Here is a 21609-nt window from a genome sequence, read left to right as displayed (position 1 = left end):
GCGGCAGAGACACAGCAGCAAACAAGAACTAGGTGAAGCAGGAGACACTGGGAATGACCAGAAACCAGCCAGGTAAAGGGCAGAAGCGACTTCCTAATGGCAGTGGTGACCGTTAACTTCTCATGAATCGGAGGATGGCATCAAATGACCTTCAAAAGGAATGGGAAACATTAACTGGCGTGAAGTGCACTGCTGCTGTAGGACAATTCATAACAGGCTCCTAGAAGCAGGACTGAAGTCCCATAAAGTAAGGCCAAAAAATGTTTATTTTACACAGAAGCACACCCATAAGTTGAGAAAAGGGTGAAACTAAAAATGTTGCTATGTAACTTACACCTCCACACACTGGGCATGTGTTAGAGGCTGAAGTTGGACTGAGTCCCGAAAGGCGACACCTCCAAAGGGAAAAAATAGGGGAGGCGACACCCCTTGTCCTTTGATCTGATACATTGTTTTTTCACATTACAGCACCCTTCACAATTATTGGCCCCCAAAAATTTGTAAAAAGGGCTCCAGCTTTTGGTGAAGCAGCCTCATCTGACAATGAGAAAAATCCAACATTTCACTGAAATAAATTTATTCAAAGAAAAACAAATCCTTCATCAAGAAATAATTATTTTGTATTTATAAATATTATGTATTATAAAAATGTGCCAGTAGGGAGCGCCTGAAGGCACCTCTGCAAAAGTATGTGGTGCACATGCGTATATACATGCGACAGTCTCCTGCATATATTTTCTTGCACAGGTCCCTTCAGGGGCTCCGTATGTCACAATTATTGGCTCCCCTGGAAATTATAGGGAACACAATGTAACTGAAGCTTGTTCCCCATGTAAATTGTACATCTTTGAGTTAATTGGAGTGAGTAGAAACCTTCAAGCTGTAATCCATGACTTCCTGATTAACTAGAGTACAAATATAAGATGACAGAGGCTAAATCCCGTTAGTCATCCATCAACATGTGAAAGATTAGAGAACACAAACCAAATGAGGGAGAAGTGTGTTGCGAATGGGAATGGGCATAAAAAATTAAATAGTTACTCACCTGAAAATGCCCATTTCTACTGTTTGGGCAATAATAAAAAAGTGGACATCAACCTGCATGGAAGAGGACCCAATTTTATTTTGCCTCAACATACAGTAAAGAGGATTGTGAGAGCGGCAAAAAAAATCACTGTAGGTGAATTACAAGACAGTAAAATCTTGGGGTTACCACGTCTCCATAAAAACCATCAGATGCCGCCTTCATCTAACAGATTATTCGGTAAGTATGCCAGAAAGCGAGCCTTTTCTGTCAGCTGACCACAAACACAGGCGCCTAGAGTTTGTGAAACGCCACAACAACGTAAACTGGAATCAAATTCTATGCTCAGATGAAAAAAAAATGAGCTTTTTTGCAATAAACTTTCAAGGTGGATTTGGCATAAAAAGAAGGATGGCTGTAATGAAATGAACCTTATCCCAACTGTAAAGTACAGTGGAGGTTCTGTGATGTTGTGGGGCTGTTTCTCCTCCAAAGGCCCTGGAAACCTTGTTAGGGTACATGGCATTATGGGGTCCATGAAATACCAGGACATTTTAAATCAAAATTTGGCTGCTTTTGACTGGATCTTTCAGCAGGACAGTGATCCTAAGCAAGTGCAAATCAACACCAAAATGATTAGCTGACCACAGAGTCAAGCTCCTGCTGGGAAACCTCAGTCCCTTGACCTGAACCCCATCGAAAACCTGTGGGCTGAGCTGAAAAGGAGAGAACAAGTGAGAGCCCAGGACCCTGGGTGATCTGGTGAGGTTCTGTAAAGAGGGAGTGGTCTCAGGTGCCCTGCTTGGTATTATCCAACCTTTTAAAATGTTATAGAAGAAGACTCAGTGCTCTAATACTAGCGAGGTTGTACAAAGTATTAAATGCCAATAATTGTGGCACATGTGTTTTTGTCAAAAATTATTATTTCTTGATGAAGGATTTGTTTTTCTTTGAATAAATTTATTTCAATGAAATATTGGATTTTTCTCATTTTTTTAAGTGTGAGATGAAGCTGCTTCATCAAAAGGTGGATTTTTTTTTACCCCTATTTACTTATCTTTACGAGGGGTGCCAATAATTTTGCAGGCCACTGTATATTCACTTTCTGGACTTCACGGTTTCAACTGGATTCCCTTTGGTCTCCATCCAGCTGTTGACAAGACTTCTGCTGTTATTCCTCTCTGCAAATTACTTCACCTTATGTTGGAAGTTACGGCTATAAAAAGAAATAAGAAATAAATGAACCAATTCACTGATTTCACACAGCCTGGTTGAATGATTGGCCTGCCTCTCTGGCTGGTGAGAGTTGGGACGGGAGCAGCCGGTGGCCCCCAATCGCTGGAGATGTTGCTCTGAAAAGTAGGAATTCTCTCTGGCCACCTTGGGGGTACCTGGCTGGAAGACTTTAATGCCGTGCATCTTTAATTCATGGGTGCTAAGCTAACGAGCCATTGAGGACCCATGAAACTGTAATGAGCATGTGAGACACAGTGGAGGCTCGGCAAAATCCCATGTCCCAGCAGGGCTACCAGAACGACCATTTCTCATTGGGTAGGGAAATGGCAGCGTGTCCATGCCTCATCTCAGGGAAGGCATGCGGAAACCAATTACCAATACCCAGTGCTGCTGATGTGTGTTTGCTCAAGAAACCATGGCTCAATTTGGCCATCAGCTAACGTCCGAATAAAGCAGAACACGGCATTCACAGCATCAGGCACTGTACATCTGAGGGCTACTGGTGGTAAGAAGCCTAATAAAAAAATTTGAAAAAAAAAAACAAAAAAAAATCTAATTCAATCAGAGCACAGCTAGCAGAACCACTCGTGTTGTGCTACTTCCATCTGCTGTGTGCAGACGCACACTGGGGACTTCGGGTAGGTCCAGGGTCATAATTACATTTCACAGATCTGTCACATGGTCTGTCAGGCACCTACCATTCGCCAGGAGCTGCAACCGCACCCGTTTTTCCCAAGCGAGGCAGAAAGAAGGATGTGAAAACCAAGGTAACAGCATCCAGTGAGGGATGGGGTCACCCAGAGATTACCCTAAAGCCCTCCCAGGCGCCCGAACATGCACGGGCGTATGCATCTGAACAAACGTGTGCACAGTCCCAAACCAAGGTGCGCTTCATCTTTCTGGTTCCCAACTGCCTGTCACTGGATAGAGAGATGATAGCACGGTACCCAGAGAGACCCTATATGAACAAAGGCACTCATGCAAGGTCTCAATTGCCAGATCCAAAGCCAATTCCAGCACCTTGTCAGAATACACAGTCCAGTCATCCAGGTCTCCAATTGAACATAACTGGACAGACGGCCGGCAGCCTGACGGTCAGGTGACGCACGCCAGGCTGGCGACGGTGCGGAGAGGGGCAGCCAGCACACGTCAGTGCTCAGGGAGTTAATGACTGAGACGGAGTGTTTCCTCAGCATTGTAAATCCGTCCATTATCTCCCCGACAGCCTGTCATGTTAATTGAGCTGTTGAATAGACAAAGTCATTTAGGTCTGCTCTCCGGCTCAAAGGCAGCGATGTGAATTCAAAGGGCCCAGAGAGACAGAGCAGCGAGGCCACAGCGCAGCCACCACTTTCAGCTGTTCCTTATTATAGGGCTAATTCGGGGAGCGTAATACAGCCATTTTAATTAGCAGGAATCCTCCTCTTGGATATGCTTAAATAGTGGCATTAGTGAGAACTCAATAAGATGTAAAATGTGTTTATTTTCTAATTCGTGCAAAAAAAAAAAAAACACACAACATTGTCCTTAATCAGGCCAGATGGACCTTCACAGATTCGGTCTCAGACTGAAGGTAGCGTAGCAGGCTGGAGTCCTGGCTGAAAAGCTTTCTGAAGAAGCTTGACAGAGAAATCTGGATGGGTTGTGCTCCCCCCTCAGGGCACGTCGGTCATTTTGCACCAGTCCTACTTACCGGGAGCACAGGTGGGTCTCTCTAGCGAGAGAGAGGAAGACAGCAGGTCGGACTGATCACCTCGATCAGCTGCGGCCCTCGTCGGGGGAGTGCAGCGTCCTTGATGGCGTGTCACGCCGGGAGTTTTCTGGTGAAAGTGGAGTCCCCTTGGGGATTTGGGAGCAGAGGGACAGCATGCCACCGCCTCTCAGAGGCTGGTCCATCACGTTGTGGTGAGAGCTCAATAAACCAGATGCCGGTTCCAAGGAAGACGAGGAGCCGTGCGGCCAAATCTGCTTGTTTTTTGGCCGTCCATTGATCCATGCATCTCATTAATGCTTCTCTGTTCACAATCCAACTGATTTTTCTCCCTGTTACATTATAATCCCATTAATTCCAGCGGGTGCCACTCCGGCAGCCAAGCGGTGGGTGGTGGGGTGGTGGTGGTTTTTGGGGGTGTGTTTGTCAAGGTGGGGGAGAGGGGGCTCACTGGGCGATTCAATATTTGAGACACGGTGCCCTTCAGAAATCCCACCAGAAAACAAAGAACCGACAAGTCCTCGCCGCGTGAAAATCCACATCACCGTCTCTTATGGGAAAGCCTTCTGTGACATTTTCAGTGGCAGTAAGACAAACGACCTCCTCCCACTACCTGAATGCACCGCACCCCCACCATTTAACCTGTACGAATATTAACTTGCGGCAGAAATATTCCGCCATTGATTTTGATCATGGCCCATCTGTCACGCCTGCCAGCACTGGGAACGCAGGAAATTCTCGTGAAACAGTGAGTTCATTATATCACAAAAGAAGCAGAGCTCTCTGGCAGAGACAGGGACCGGCACCTGGCTCTGGCCCTCCGGACTCTAACCACACGAGCTTACTGTGCCACCCCTCAGACTATGAAAGCTTCCAGAAAGCCTCCGCGAAATGCGATGCAGCGTTGATGGAGACAGAAGAAGATGAAATGATAAGATGAGGCAGTCAGCCACACCTCTGCGAAGGCTACCATCTGCTGGAGGCCTCGTTCCGAAAGTCGTGAAAAATCCAGCACCATCCATCCATTTACTCGTAAGGTGAGAAAACAATATATAGCCAACATGACACATGAAGGTTATCCCTAACTCAAAAACAAATAGAAGTCAGATTGTCGTAATGGGGATGAGGGCCAGTCTCCTGGCAGGCAATCAAATTCCATTCATATTCAAATTCATATTCCAACAATGTGAAATGGAGACTAACAGACGCTGTGTCTCACCCCTTCGGAGTAGTGTAAGTGCTCTTATAGTACTCAGGACGTAAAGCAACACCTTGCATTAGATCTTACATAATAGAAACTATACCTTGTACTTCACAAAGAATTCAAACATCAAGGCTGTAGCTGATCCAAGGTCCCGCCTGCCGTTGACAGTGCACGGTGATAGTTATTTGTTCATAATCCTTAATGTGCGCGTCTTGGGGAAACGCTATGCTCCATCACCTCCAGGGCGAAGATATTATAAAACTTCGCTGTTCAGAGCTGACAGGCACCACACTGCCCCACAGTCAGCTGACGAAACAGGAGCGCAACCCTCAGCCAGAGTGTCTGATAACTATCGATCCAATTAATGCCACACCCCACTCTGGCATTTAACCGCGTCCCCTGGCGTTTGCACTCCTTGGCAGTCTGGTGATGGGACTTGCTTGATAGCCCTTTGCAGCTCCCAACTGTGATCTCCGCCTCCCCCATAAGATTTTTGCATAATTTGTGAAGGTCAAAAAAGCAGCTTTAGATGTAGAGAAAACGATGGAGCGAGAAGTTGCCATAGTATTACCGAACATAATTAGACCGAAATCATAAGTAAAGTGCGGAGCTGCACAGACAGGCAGCAGATGTAAAACAGGCCAGCTGGCCGTTGTCTCTAACCATACCTGGTGTCAGCAGGATGACAGAGGTGACTATCAGGGAGCAGATAACCAGGATGACGAGCAGGGCGATGGCGATTCCCTTCCAGTTCCGCTGTGGGGGGTTGCTGCCCACCAGCTCCTGTAAGGACACAAAACACCAAAGTGCTTCATGTTGGGGCATCCAGGGTCTCATGGGGCATTATTCCCAGCAAACACGGCTCAACTCCCAACCATCAAAATATCACCATATCATTGGGAGGTGGAGTAAAAACGTAAACTGAGGAATGCTGATTAACACGGCGAAATGCAGAGATTCTGCCTCATGTAACTGCTGGAAGCTAAGGGTGTATGAGCCACAAATTGTCAGACCTGTTTTTGCTTGCACCCACACTTGGGTGTGCTGAAAGTATGCAGCTGTGACATATAACCCTCCTTTGTTCCCCTAGCCTTCTCAACTTTGACATACACTATACAGACAAAAGTATTGGGACACCTGGCCATTACACCTGTAGGAACTTTTATGATATCCATTCAAAATCCATAGGTATCAATACAGCGTCTCCCCCCCTGGCAGATTAAACAGCTGCCACTCTTCTGGAAAGACTTTCCTCAAATTTATGTGTGTCTGGAGGAAGTTTTGCCTGTTCATCTAGAAGAACATCTGTGAGCTCAGGCACTAATGCTGGACATGAAGGTCTGGCAAACTCAGTTCTTGTTCACCTCAAAGATGGTCGATGGGGTTGAGGTCAGGGATCTATGCAGGCCAGTGAAGTTCTTATACATCAAAGTCGCCCAACAATGTCTTTATGGATCTTGCTTTGTGAACTGGGGCACAGTCTCGCTGGAACAGAAAAGGCGTTTCCCCAAACTGTTCCCATTACGTTGGAAGCCTATAATTGTCCAAAATGTCTTGGTATGCTGATGAATTATGAGTTTCCTTCACTGGAACTAAGGGACCTAGCCCAGCCCCTGAAAACCCCTCCTACACCAAACTTTACAGTGGGCACAATGCAGTCAGGCAGGTAACGTTCTCCTGTCATCCACCAAAACCAGACTGCCAAACTCTTCCACCAGACTGCCAGACAGAGAAGCGTAATTCATCACTCTACAGAACACGTTTCCACTGCTCCAGAGTCCAGCAGCAGAGTGCTTTACACCACTCCATCCACACATGCCACTGTGCTTGGTGATGTGAGGCTTGCATGCAGCTGCTCAGCCATGGAAGCTCATTCCATAAAGCTCCTGGTGCACAGTTTTCATGCTGGGGTTAATGCCAGAGGAAGTTTGGAACGCTGCAATTACTGAGTCCGCAACACATAGGTGACCTTTACATACTATGCACCTCAGCACTTGGTGACTCCGCTCTCTTTACATGGTCTGCCACTTGGTGCCTGAGTTTCTGTTGCTTCTAAATGCTTCAACATTGCAATAATGCCATATACAGATGGCTGTGGAATATCTAGCAGGGAAGAAATTTCACAAACTGGCGTACTGCAAAGGTGGCATCCTATGACCGTGCCACACTTGAATTCACTGAGCTCCTCAGAATCCCCCCATTATTTCACAACTGTTTGTAAACACAGCTGCATGGGTTGATGTTTGAATTAATACACCAGTGGCAATAGGTCTGATTTAAACACCTGAATTCAATAATTATGAAGTGTGTCCCAATACTTTTGTCCCATATAGAGTAGAAAAATTTTACTCAGGTGCAACACATAAAGATAGCATTTGCTACAAAGTTGTATGCAGTATTTTCTCAGTATTATGTAGTAATCTAACTCCTGCCTTCGAGAAATTGTTCTGCGCTCACTGCCTCCAAGCTCCCTGCCAGACAGCAAAAACGTGGACTATCTGTGGGTCCGCGAGGACCAGACTGGGAAACATTGGTCTACATGAATGCTGGCCTTGGCCATAAGTTCCCCCAGCTCCACACATCAGCACGCTAGCTTTACTGCTGTCAAATGCTGTTTTGTCTTCAGGCTTTGCAACAACTGGCAGGAGCCTCCTGATCATGTCTTCACCTTTTCAAAAAAACAAAATACACAAAAAACACTCCCTCTTCAGTTTTTTCACTGTCTCCAGTGATGAAGACTTGTGATGTCTGGGTCTTTCAAACATCAGGCCTCAGACACGAACCTTTGTGAGTTCAATGGTACACAAAGCTGAAAGAGAGGCAAGTTTTAATTAGCCTAAGGAAAATAAAAAATAAATGCATTCAGACCAGTGGATCCCCGGTGAGAGCCCAGCAGCTAGGCGTTAATGAATGCAGGATAATAGGAACAATGTGATACTGTGTGTGGTGTGCGGTGAAGCTTTTTAAGTACCCGGCTTTTAGCAACCATTCCATACTAATTTAATGGAAATGCAGAGATCATTAGGCGTATGATAACAGCGGGAGAAACTATTTACTGTGACTCCCATTACAAATCCCATTAAGTGGACTGTCCCCCACTGGCCCACCGTCCTCTGATCTGAACGGGACTTGCACCCAAAGCCAGCCGTGGGGCCAGCTGTTAGCCAAAGCGCTAAGGGGTTCAGATGTCATCCAGCACCAAGGAAGCCGGCAGCGATGGACGTTTGATGGGGGAGCACTTTGACGTTAATGACCCAGGACATGAATGCAGAGTTGGAGCGGACCACAGGCTGTGGTCTATTTACTTCTTATTTGTCTATTTGTTAGCTGTTTTGTGCTGGGTGTATCTTAACGAATAAAGGTATCGGATAACATACTGTAGGCAATCAAACAACCGACTTTCAGCATGACAGTAAGAGGTTTCAGGCATGGAGATAGGGTTAAACATCTGGATGGAAACTGTGGATCAGAATCTGAGAGCAGAACCTTTCTGGAGCATGGGTACCCAGATGAGGACCATGCAGGAGCCTTAGGGGCATGATCTGGGGTGGGGGGGGGGCAAAGTTCACCAAACTTGTATAGCAAGTCTGAGATTGAGGACACACTTGGTACAACTGCACCGAACATTTAATGGGGGATCTTGCCACAAAAAAGCAATTTCACTCGAGCTGCCTCGTTACCCCTGCGGTCGTTACGGTGTGTCCTTCGGCAAAGGACAGCCGGGGCTCTCGTAAAACACCCCATCGACACGGGTCACGCCTCACTGCCCCCTGTGATCAGCCTACCGAGCCCATGTTGCAGAACCCTGGGGTCCTAAGAGAACCACGATGTAGAACAGCAATTACTGCCGATCCTCAAATGGTTTGCAACCATACCAAGGAGTGGAGATAAGCAGTGGTGTCCACCACAGACGAGCAGAGATGGAGGAGGGACAGCATGCGCTTCATTACACCGATGCAGAGTGAAAGGAATCGATAAAGGCAGACAGGTGCCACGTGAGTAACCCCGTGAAATACTGAACTGACAATGGGGTGCTTTCATTTTCTGGGGGATCCCGTCAACTTGCTGCAGCTCGCAGGGTAGAGGGAAGCGATGGTAAAATGCGGAACACGTCTTGTTTGTAAAACATAGCGTGACGAAAACCACGTGAAATCCTGCCCTTCATAGTTACACGAGTGTGTATAGGGGAGGGTGGCAGGGCTGGTCGTGCAAGTGAAGATGACACACCCCTGTAATTCCACAATGAGACACAAAGCCCACATCCCTGTGATATTAATAATTAATATTAGGGGGGGTGGGGGGGGAGGTTCACCAACCAAACCAAACGGCCTGTCAGTTCCAGTTATGCAGTGGGACGTTTCCATGGAGATCATTATAAAAAAACATATTTGCGTTCAATAAAAAAGGTGGCTGATGAGTTGGATGGCGGGGAAGCGAAGCTGACCCCTAGGAGCATTATTATTACAAGGGGAGCTGCTTCCAGGGAATGACCTCTGTGAAGGTCTAGGAGCCCGTCTTTATATATACTATATATTATATATATATATAATAACGGATGTAGGATCATTCATTCTGGGTCACCCGAGTGTGAGGTGCTCACATAACCAGGGGCTTCTATCAGAATTAGGTCCACCATGCTGACCCCCCACATGATGGGCTGAGCTCAGCCTCTTCCCCGTACAGACTGCAAGATCTGGAGGGAGATGAAACGACCAAGAATGGAAGGGGAAAAAAAATCATCTCAGGAACGAGGAGGCAGGACATAATGACCCCTTAGCGGCAGAAATGAAGATTTAAGGAGAGATTAAGGAAGACAAAGAAAGCTGCAGTGTAAGCTGAATGTGCTCCCAGGGACGTGTGCGTCGATGGCCCAGGACGCAGAGAACAGGCCACAATTCACGGGATTTACAGTCACCAGGACCCGGTCTGGTTTTCCAGACTGGAATTGCACAAACCCGATTTTACGGTTCCAGAGTGGGATCAGCATAAGCGCTGGATAAATTTTATGAGAGCTGATGCAATTTTATGCTTTGGTACTGTGTGGATAAATGGAATTGCCCTCGTCTGATGGGGAAACATGGGAGGCGGGGCCATTCACATTATGGGGCGGATCAACCCACTGAGCTCCTCGGGGCCTGCAACGTCCGCATATCGCGTCTTTCTTCACAGTGACACATAAGGCTCCTCCTGTGAAGTAGCAAAGATCTACAGATGGATGATGTGTTTCTGGACGATTCGGGGTAAAGTCTACAGAATAGCAGCTGGAGGCCTTTTGGAGGGGCGTACACGTGAGCAGAGCCAGGTGGACACCCCAAACTGCTACCTGAAACGGCTATTACCCAATGGGAGATTGACATACCAGAGTCCAATGTACTAACATATCAGCAGGTGGCCTACCATGTATAAAGGTAAAATCCCTGATGGAGGACTTCTGTTGAACCACTAGGTTATTAAACCCAACACTCCTTCAGGATATGCCCAGCTGTACACAATTTGTACACTAATAGAGGACATTAATATTAGGATATTACATGAAATTAAATGATTATGTCTGTGAAAATGACCCCTCGTTGTAATCCTGCCTTGGGTCTTATAGGATCCAGATCAATTAAGATCAGTTAAGAGCCTGATTGAGAGAAAACATTGTTTTACGATTAGAGGGCACTGAACCCCCATGTTGAATGGCGACAGGAAAACCAAAGTCCTCTCAATAAACCCACAGAATTTCACAGGGACACTTTGAAATGTGTGATGGGGGTGGACTCTCCTATCCTCAAACCAGCTGCAACCACTTTGGGAATGATAGGGATTAAAACCTTCAAAATAACCTGTTTAGTTCAGAAGGACTCACAGAAAAGCTGTTTTGAAATAACTGTTTTTTTTTCCAAGTCAGAACTACAAGCCTTTAGTTCCATGTGAATCGAGGTCTGTGAGCCCAATCGTCTCCAAGAAAACAATCCTATTTTCAGCACATCGACTCTTTCATTTATCCCCCATCCTATCAGAGCTGGGATTTTCACCAGAGGCCTTTCCATTTCCTTCATCTGCTTCTGCCGGCTTCTGGCAATTTCCATGAGCTCCCCCCCAACCTCGGGAGCTTCGCGACGCAGGACGCTTCTTAACCCCACTTCAGCTTCCAGACAGGCCGCCCGATCCGAGCCCTTCGCTGAATATCGATCCAGATTGGGCATCTCCTGGTGATGCCGTGTTGTTCGCAGGAAATGCAACGTGTTGTTCAATTAACGGCTCAATCAAGCCTAATTAAGCTGGGCCAGAAAACGAGCAGTGTACACAGCGGGAACCCAGGACCGGGCTCAGAAAACAGCTTAGAGTAATTATCACAGACAGACAAGATGTGATTTGCATAAAGCCCAGAGCTTATCTTTGAGGTATGAGGGTGAGGCGAAGTGAGCATGGCATTCTGGGATGGAGCTGGTTCTTGACTATGGGCTGTCAGCAAGGGGGGAGCCACAGCTCAGCTGCTTTCCTAACTCTAACATCTCAGCTTTAATCTGCAAGGAGAGTCCATTACTTCAGCATTTTTAAATTGCTACTCAAATGACTCACCGGCCCGTCGCACAAATACCAGCTTAATTTTACCCCGAGGTATGATTTATTAATTAGTAGACGTGTAACTAATTACGTAAAATGCTTATGCCATGCCATTCAGACATTTGTTAAGATAACCTCAGAAGGAAAATCATGCTGCCTAATGATAATGTTGCTTCTTAAGATGTATAATCGCACCGATTGGTCTGATGCTTATTTTCTTAGCAGTAAACTACTGAAGTGCTGGAGAGTCGTTTGAAATTCACCAGGATGGAATTGCTTGCTTGAGGCTGAAGAAAGCTGTGCATCTGGAAAGCGGGAGTCAGAGCGGATGGTGATCCTCGTGTCCCTGACGCATCTTGCGAAGAAGGTGGAGGGGTGGCTTTCACTGTCTGCGTTCCTGGGCGTCTGGCTACCGTCCGTCACCATAAGAATCTTTGGTCTTTTCTGTAAAATTAACGGTGGCAAAACACCGTGAGGATGGTGGAAACTATGGCGATTTTCCAAGTGACCAGGAACCATTGAGCTCCCCCGTATCACATGCAGCACTGGACCAATTACACTGGACTTTAAAAGCCTGCCCACCTGCCTGTCCACCAGCCACCTTGCAATTATCATAGTGATTAGAAGGATTACCGCCACTGCCATGTTGGGTTAATTAACCGCCGATTAGTCAGGGGGTGAGAGTGAAGGGAGTTCAGAGTGGGGTCGGAGGATGGCCAGGAGAGAACATCAGTAAACTTCAACACAAGAAAAAAGGACAAGAGCATGGAGATAAAAAGCTAAAGGAAGATCGATTGGAGCATTAGAAAAGCAGGAAAGAAAATGTGTAGCGATAGCATCTCATTCTTTGATCTGAGGCGATGTGTTTATGCTGGCCCACTCCAGAAAAGCTTATACAATATTAAAGGGAAGAGCTCCACATATGGGTGGTCGGTCACGTGGGTCACACAAGCTTCCCCCTTCTCATTTATTTGTGTACTTTTCATTGTCTTTTCTCTGTGCCCCACCCCATTTCAAATGGCCAGTTCCATGGTCTATCACTGGAGGACGTGGACGGAGTTGATTTAGCGTAGGCCGGGAGAGGGCGGAAGAGGGGGGGTCAGGCTGCCGGATTCCGGATTCATCATACATATAGAAACTTTAGAAACAGCAATCTAAAAATCCATTTGTTCTGTCCAAGACACACATTTTTATATATTTACCCCAAGCTGTGCATGATTAATGAGTCAGTCAGAGGAAAGCTGCAGAGGAGACGCTGGATGGGGGTTGAAGACCTCCACTCATACCTCAGCTCTGAGACATGGGGAAATGGTGGGGCTGGCCGTACCCGTCCCGGTTGAGCTACAAGGGTGTCGCTAACAGGGGCCCGCATCAGCACGCTACAAGGGTGTCGCTAACAGGGGCCCGCATCAGCACGCTACAAGGGTGTCGCTAACAGGGGCCCGCATCAGCACGCTACAAGGGCTCAGCCGCGTGGCAATGACAGAGCCAGCGACCCCCACAGCTGACCACCCCCGCCATGTCATTTCTGGACCACAGGATTTTAATACCGCATGACATCATTGGGAGGGTTATCAGTCATGTTTGTGAAACATGTAAACAACACTGATGCTATGACAGGGCATCAGTAGAAGGAGAGGAGAGATATCATCTGGGTTCATCTCCGATCTCACTTGGGGCATTTATCATTCTCACGTTAAGCCCTCCATCCAACTCACAGTTAGATAAAAAACGAACCAAATCCATCTGGGACAGCAGACAGTCCCAGTACACCCTCCTCTGGTACACAGGGGCGGAGTGAGGCACAATAAACCCACAGGGGGTGATGACAGTAAGCAGAAACCTCTACAGTCACTATCACTGCTCATTTCTCCCTAAAATCCAACATAACCAAATTTACGGCTTTTGCAAATCATTTTTTGTGGTTGGTGGGGCGCCATTCAAAGCTGGCTCGCAATACTCTCACAGTCTGATTTTACTTGGGAGTGGGATGAGGGGCCGACTGATGCCTAACACAGGATTCCGCTTTGCCTCCCATTTCAAGCCCGACTCTGTTCCTCTTTCAGAGATGACTGCACTAATGGGTGGGACTGCAAATCCTCCTCCGTTGTGTCCGGCGTGCCTGTGTTATGTAAAGGAAAAGCATGCTCTTTTGTGATCTGCGTTCTTATCCAGCCGCTTTCTTCCTCACTCACCATAATTTCAGTGCCAGCGAGTAGATTCAGAGCAATCTGAACAATATCAGCGTTCCCCAGCTGCATCTGAACGAGCTGCAGGCCTGAGAGCAAAACGGATTAAACTAAATCTCACTTCCCCCTGTTCACAATTGAGAAACAGCCCCACCCATCCCCACCCTCCCTCTCTTACACCATGATCACCCCACACAGCCACAATCCCTCAGTCCTACACCCCAAATCACTCCGTCCAATCTGTTCTGTTGGATTTTATGGAGAAATCATTCATCTTCATTCATTTCACCACCATGAAAGTCACACACCATATAAATTTAGGTTAACAACTAAACAATGGTTGAAATACCAATGTTCTCATGTCCTCTCTCGTTTTTTTCAGCAAAAATAAATAAGTGAAAAATACATTCTAATACTAATAAGGCAGTTAATGAATCCGACGCACTCCTATTACACAGCGGTAAACATGGTGAAGAACACATTTTCCCGTGATGGGGGGTATGCCCACCACTCGAGAGATGGGCTTTGGGTGATACAGCTTTCAAACACATCTCAGAATCAAATAACGCCAAAGTCCTGTAATAAAGCACCACCTACTGCGGGTCTATTTCATTTCATTTGTTCCAATCTTGGTATGACCTTCTGAAATAAATCCATAGAAATAAAATCTGGCTGGTTTTTCTGAGGCTGTGCACCCAAACCATTTCCTCTATGCCTCCGTATGAAAAAAAGATGGGGGGGGGGGACCTGAGTTTTGGATTATGTCAGTTCTCTGTTCAGGAAATCACAGATAAGTTTCAACCTAATCCCAGCTAAATACATAAATAACCAGATACGATAAAAAAAAACAAATAATCCTATTTAAAACAGGTATATATTTTTCTAAATCATGCCCTCCTGCTTGCCTTTGATAAAACGATTATACAAAGAGAGGCTATTTTGGTATTTTCGTTATGTTTGGTATTTCCTAAAGGCGATTAACGCATACATACAATAACAAAGCCACAGCTGCGATACCCTGAAACTACAGAGTTAAGGCAGAAGTATGACCATCCCATCCAATCACCAGGGCTGATGTAAGCTCCGTCAAGCCAGTGTTGAAAACAATTCTCTTCTCCTTCAATAAGTAATGTGCCCTGCCCTCGTCCTCCATGACACACCAAGTCCACCGGCGGTCTCAGAATCTGCCTCTCCCATCCCCATCGCCTTATGTGAAGGTGGCTGTGTGGGCTGAGCGGCTCTGCCTGCGCCATAGAGTGACAGAGTTTGCCATTAGCAGCTATGCATCAGCCTGCATTCGAGGCCCCGGGCCTGTTCTGTGTTCGCAGGGGTGTTAAACTACATAGCAAATGCTCCCCTTCATGAAACGGCATCATATCCCGAGTCGCACCACTCAGAAACACATTACGCAGCTTGTCGTTAAGTCGGCAAATTATTTACTGTTTAAAGGCTTTAGCAGCTGTAATGGAGGCGTGAGCACCTTGTCTGAATCGTGGAACACAGGAGCTCAGCTACAGGAAAGACCATACATGAAAGCCCTGTATCCCGTAGCATCATTAGAGGATTAGTCATTCTCAGTTTAGAAGTTTCTAGCACAATACTGCGGACTGCATCCCCTCCCCCACCCCAGATGTTAACCTGGCTCACCTGAAGATTGAGACACCCGTGTTTATTATTATTATAAAGGAACAGTCAGAATTCATTTTTAAAACCCTGTTTAACCCCAAATCAGAAAACAATCTGTGACGTCAAGCACGGAGAATGAAATGTTAATAAAAAATGACAGTGATGGGAGCAGAATACAGGGGAGTGGAGCTACGAGGAGGGAAAATCGATCACGTCAGAAACAAAACAAACCGCCGCCGCAGCCCTCAGGCCTCCCTTATTGACAGTTTGTCAGACCCATTACGCTGCTGAAGCCTCGCACGCTCGCTTGTATTTTTTTTCACGCCTGTTCTCATGGCAACCGCACCAAGACTCTGGTAGTACTCGCGGCCCGCTGGCTGATGCAGATTTAATCGTCTTTATCACCCCGCGTTCTGCATACGTTTCACAGCCGTCTATGACAACTCGCAACCCCCCCCCCCCACCACCTTCCAACATGCAAAACAGGTAAAATTATTCATGCCTTTTTTCATAGCATGGACTCGATTTCGATGATGGGCCCTCAGGCTGTTTATGCTGATTTCTGTTATCGTCTGAGTTTTCTCTTCACATTGCAACAATGTCAGAAATACATAAGCGAGGCCTGCATGTGTGATCGTGATCTGGAGGCACATGAGGAGCCGTGATAAGCTGAGGTGACGGTGGGAAGGCCAATGTGAAGGTCACAATCCAGCTTTGTCCTTCTTGCTTCGGCAAGCTAATGGCCCGGCCTTTCGAAAAGCCAAACCAGAGCTCTTACAGAGCCTGGCCTCATCATTTGCTCGGTCCTCCAGACAAAACACAGCCGACTGCCCTGACAAGCCCTGCAAGTGGCCAATGGGACTTCAGCTACTGAACCAGTCGAGGGTGCAAGCTGACGGGAACTCGCACCGCTAACAGCCCTGCCTCATTACCGCCTTCAATGCATTTTTCAATACATCCATCTGTCTCCCTGCTGTGGGAACAGTCTGCTGAAAATTACTGTTCTCAGTTGGCTTTCAGACACTACGTGACACCCTAATTGTAGATACAGTGCCTTGCCCCCCCCCCCCCCGCAAAGTTTCTTTTTAACCTTCCTGTAAAAGTTCTTACCATCCATTCGTCTTTCAACCACTTATCCTGGCCTGGTCATATGATTGGGTCACACAATAGCAGGGATGACAGATATTTCCTCTCATATTTTGTCTATTATGCCCGTTTCTGTGCTTGCATCCATCCATCCATCCATCCATCCATCCATCCATTCTTCACAATATTAATACAAAATGTCCCCGTTTCAGGTTAATTCACCAAGGGCCGCTACACTGTTACTTTATAAAAATGAACAAAGCAACCGTAAAATCCGTAGCCACGGTGACGCAGAGTGTCCCGCCTCCCGGCCCCCCCACCATTACTGTTGTGAGAGAAGACATGATGTAGTAACCCCGCTCCTCAGATCTGAGCCCCAAATCAAACACTATGCTCACGGATGGGGCTGTTCTGCGCTGCACTGAGAGCAGCGTTTCACCCTGCCGCCAGACTCCTCAGTCCCACTCACCATTTTTCACGGCAGCAATTATTTTATGTTAACACATTACATTACTATAGCTACTAATAGCTCTTTCTGTCAAGCAATCCTCCAGGAGTCATCCTGCAAAGCAGCTCATCCTCGCCCACACGCTTTGCTGGACAGTCGGACTCAGAGATACAGACATAAAGCTACTGGGTTTTTTTGGATGTTTCCCCACATTTTGTGTTTGGCGGGGGGGGGGGGGTGGGGGGGGTGGAGGCTATTGCCAGTGGGGCCCGGGGATACGTAACATTCGAGGTTACATACAAACGACATGGTCTAGGAAGAATGCTGCTGTACAAGAACAAAGGGTGTGTGAAGAGTGAACATCTTATGATCCTACAGATGGATGAGGGAGGAGCAGGGGAAGGAGATCATATCTGATAGATATGGAAATGGGAGCAAACCAGATTTAGCTTCTCTGACGATACAATCCTGTGTGGTCACAGTGCGAAGGGGACACCACAGGCAACAGTCGCAACGTCTGATCCGTTAGTCACAAAAGTCCAAACTGAATAAGGAAACGGAAATTCCCTAGCGGCCAAACCCAGGTCTGTGTGCAGTCTACAGAATCACCATCCCCACCTCCCTGCCACCCTCAGGCCAGTGTCCTGCTCAAACAACAAGCTGGGGAAAAATGCCAACCCAAAAGGGAAGCTGGGGGCAATTTCCTCGGCTGTCAAGCGGAGCGCGGAGCCAGCGAGCGTGGCGAGGTCAGGCCGCGGTGGCCAGTGAACGCGTGTCCATTATGTCATTGCCTCGCATTAGTACGAGCGGGAAGCCGGCTCTTGCCGGTGCGCCTAATAGGGGCTATGTCAATAAATGAAGGCCATCAAAGCTGCTCAAACCATGGTCCTCAGCAGGGGTGCCTGGCAAAGAGAAGGTTATGTCTTTATGGCTTGTTAGACACAGCGGAGGACAGACGACAGCAGACGCGGAACAGACTGGAACTGCCTCTTCAGATGGGTGAAAATGAGGTTTTAAAGCAAGCTGTCCCCCCACCTCCGTTCTTCCTCTCTCTCTCTGTCTCTCTTTTTTTTGATTCCTGCCAGACACTCTTGTCTCGCCATGCTATGTGAAGTATGAAATGTATCTTTCTCCTAATATCTGCGTGCCCAGTTTCCAGGGGAACAGGAGTTAGCCAGGGGGAGGCGGGGGGGAGTAAGATGGAAGAGGGTGGGCAGGGCAAGCTGATGGAAATCGACACGTCGCAGACAACGGCTTTTGCCGGACCGGGTTATACAAGGCTCTCCCTGCTGGTCTGACAGTGGCTCAGTGGCTCAGTGGGGAGGTTAAGGGCCACAAAATGGTCTGTCCACACTTCAGCCTGTCATGACACAGGGAAATAGGAGGCAGACACCAAGGTGTGATCGAGGAAAGAGAAAGGGGAAACAGGAGCAGCACAGGATGACAAAGAGCATCAAACCAATGCCAAAAGCCCAAGATTCTAATGGCCAAAGCTAACAGTCTTACAAGAAGCTGTATTTTAGAAAAAAAAAAGCTTAAATGCACAAATCCATCTTCAGGTTTAATACATGGGATCGAGTTGTGCCTTAGACCTCTATTAATTATTAATGGGCATCAATCAAATGAAAAAAGAACACTTGCAGGAGGGGAATCAAATTAGGGTCAGCAGGGCTTTAGTATTTATTTTCCATTTGCATTTATTGCTTTAGTTGAAAATCTTCTCCAAAGCGTGCAGTGAATGATCTTGGCACCTGTAACGCTGAATCCAGAGGAGGCCGAATGGGAACCATAGATCTAAGCGGGAATCCGATCTGCCTGTCCTTCACATTTTGAGTTTCCGATGTGAGGTATATGGCCAATTCCTTGTGGAGGGCATATATGGAATCCTAAAAAACACCACAGCCGCCCAGAGAGGTACAGGTGTTGATACGGTTAACAACCACAAAACCGATCCTGGGTGCTGACTGTGTTCGGGTGCCATGCGACCCAGCCAAATGCGAGCTGCATCCTCACAGCTCATCTGGGGAAATTTAAAAATGATTCAAGGTCACAGGAAAATCCATGTACCTCTGACATTGGGCCATGGACGCATGTCTCGGAAGATGATGGACAGAATAAATATAAATACAGATACAAAACCGCAACACTGTAACATTCACTGCTGAAACATCTGCTGGGCAGTGATAACCACACTAATACAAATTCATCCCAGTTTATAATCTTAGTTTTTTATTTTTTGACTTGTGCCGGAGGGCTTGTGGTGAACCACATCCAGGACATAAATTAATATCCCAATGAACTGATATAAATAAACTGAGATATTTGGGACCGGGAAGGTTCTGTGGACTTTATATTCATTTTTGCTTAACTGGCGTAAAAAGTTCCTATTATAATGACAGGAATGGTCACCGCACCACATCCCCCAAACCTCACCTCACTCTTTCAGTCGAAAGTGTCTGTGGGAATGGCTGTGTGGAGAGTCTGCACCCCCATGTGATCCGTCTTTGTGTTTTCCCACCTTCTCCGACGCCCGATATAAAAGTGGCGCGAAGTAGCTGGTGGGCGGGTCCCTGGCAAACTGCAGGGTGCTCGAGCTTCCCTACTTTCCGCGGCTCCCATCCTCGCGGAGCTCTCCCTCGTGACAAACTGAAGATTTGCTTGCTGTTCACCGCCGACAAATATCGGATGAGGTTTTCACCCCCCCCCCCCCCGCCCCCACAGCATCCATCACTTGCTCTCCTCCCTTCACTACTGCAACATGAACGCTGACAAAGGGAACGTTGACGAGAGCATATTACTGGAAAATGAAACTACCCGCGTGCAAAACAGAAAAGCTTTTTTTTCTCAGTAATCTTGAGCCCGGTCCACTTTATATTTCTGTGCGGATCTGATCCAAGCTGTAAACACATTGTGGGTTTTACGAGGCTAAGGGCCAAGCAGCACCCGCATATCCTGTCCGTGCAGAAAACTGAAAAATTACCCAGGGTCCTCTCTCAGGGCACGCTGCGGCTTCATCTGACTGGCTCCCAAGATGATCCGGGTTTAACGATTTGTTTTAGACACTGTAAATAACTGCGGAGAGCACTTCAGCCGGCCAGAGGATGGCCCGTCCTTCACTGCGGCTACGGCGCTCCTAAAAAGCGACCAAAATTCAGATGCCTGGACATGGGCAGAGAACCACAAACGGGGTCTCAGCATCCTGCCGGTTTCCGGCGAACACTCGGTGTAATCCTCCAGATATCATAACAATCTACAGCGGGCAGCAGCAGGGCATATAGAAAAAGAAAAAAACACTTTCTCATAGCTGAAAATCAGAGGAAACATGGAGTATAGAAAATCCTCTAACATTCAGTACAAAAACCAGCAGTTGATTATCCTGAGATAAGAAATCCAAGAAGTACACGTGTAAAAGCGGCAGGAGGACTGAAAATCAGAGCAGCCCATCAAGAGCACCTCCACTCATGGTGGGAGAAACCAGTTCTCTCGGGCTACAGACAAACTATGAACCAACGACACTTAGGAATCATGAAGCCGGCATCCACAGAGCTACAATCACATCGGGGGGGTTAACCGGAACCTTCCACTTGTCGTCAGAGTACTGGGAGGTATCTGTGTCTGTTATGAATCACACAGCCATAAGGAGTCTGAATCACACGCTGAAGGGAAAGGGATATAAGAGGCTAACAAGCTGACAATCTAAATACACCGTGGCAGTCATATTTTTAACACGAGGATGATCCGCGAATAGAGCAGAGGTGGGGGATACCATTTCCAGGACCGATCCTCTGCCTCCGAAAAATTAAATGCAATTGATCAAGTACAGCAATGTTTTTTTAGTTAACCAGTGAGAATGTAAATAAATAACAAAAGTCAACTTCCGTAAGAACGTGAATGTGGGCTCAGTACCTTCAATTTTCACCTGAAGAAAGTAACGACTTAATGCAACACTTGGAACCTCATCCAGTTGTCTTCAGGAAGCCAAGAGTTTTTAGTGCAGGAATAATCTGCACATCAGGCAGGTAATACGACACTGGTTCGCAAGACCTAGGAAAGATTAAATATAGGATATCCAGTGTAGCCAATTGAGAGCACTCTGTATATGCACTGTTTACTTGGTTGGGGGAATAGCAGCCTTTGATAACACACTAATGACTTTTTTTGCAGTGTTAGAAAACCACGAAGAAAGAAGTCTATTTAGTAGAAAAATCAATGGATGCCTGATATCAGCGCATGCAGACGGAGACTAATCCGAGAACACGCTTCAATAGGTGCATGGAGGTAGGCCGCAGCACTCAGTGCAATTCCTTCGGCGCCCAGCTAATAACGTTATTTATAAGCTGCAGAAATATTTGCGGTGACTCAAGTTGGAGGTTCCTTGGAAGGTCCAGCGAGATGACAGGTAATCATCAACACACATGCTCGGGGGAGCCTCACACGCCATGACCCCTAATGTGTTAGAAGGTGTGGAGCCACTGCATCAGCGTCTCCTACCGTACGAGGCGGGGCTCTAACATTCTGGTTATCGGGCTGACG

The 21609-nt window shown here is 47.0% G+C and overlaps 1 protein-coding gene across 5 annotated transcripts in view; it reads right to left on the bottom strand.

Annotated features, from left to right (window-relative positions):
* dpp6a (dipeptidyl-peptidase 6a) overlaps window positions 1–21609 on the bottom strand; it is a 142699-nt gene that overhangs the window by 35000 nt on the left and 86090 nt on the right. For all 5 annotated transcript variants that reach the window (XM_049005958.1, XM_049005960.1, XM_049005956.1 and 2 more), the window contains one exon: window positions 5844–5958. In XM_049005958.1, the coding sequence (XP_048861915.1) occupies window positions 5844–5958 (115 nt within the window). The remainder of the gene's footprint in view (window positions 1–5843; window positions 5959–21609) is intronic.

The sequence above is a fragment of the Brienomyrus brachyistius genome, chromosome 1 (genome assembly GCF_023856365.1).
Source record: "Brienomyrus brachyistius isolate T26 chromosome 1, BBRACH_0.4, whole genome shotgun sequence".
In the NCBI taxonomy this organism is placed as follows: Eukaryota; Metazoa; Chordata; class Actinopteri; order Osteoglossiformes; family Mormyridae; genus Brienomyrus; species Brienomyrus brachyistius.
This window is presented reverse-complemented; position numbering and strand designations above follow the sequence as displayed.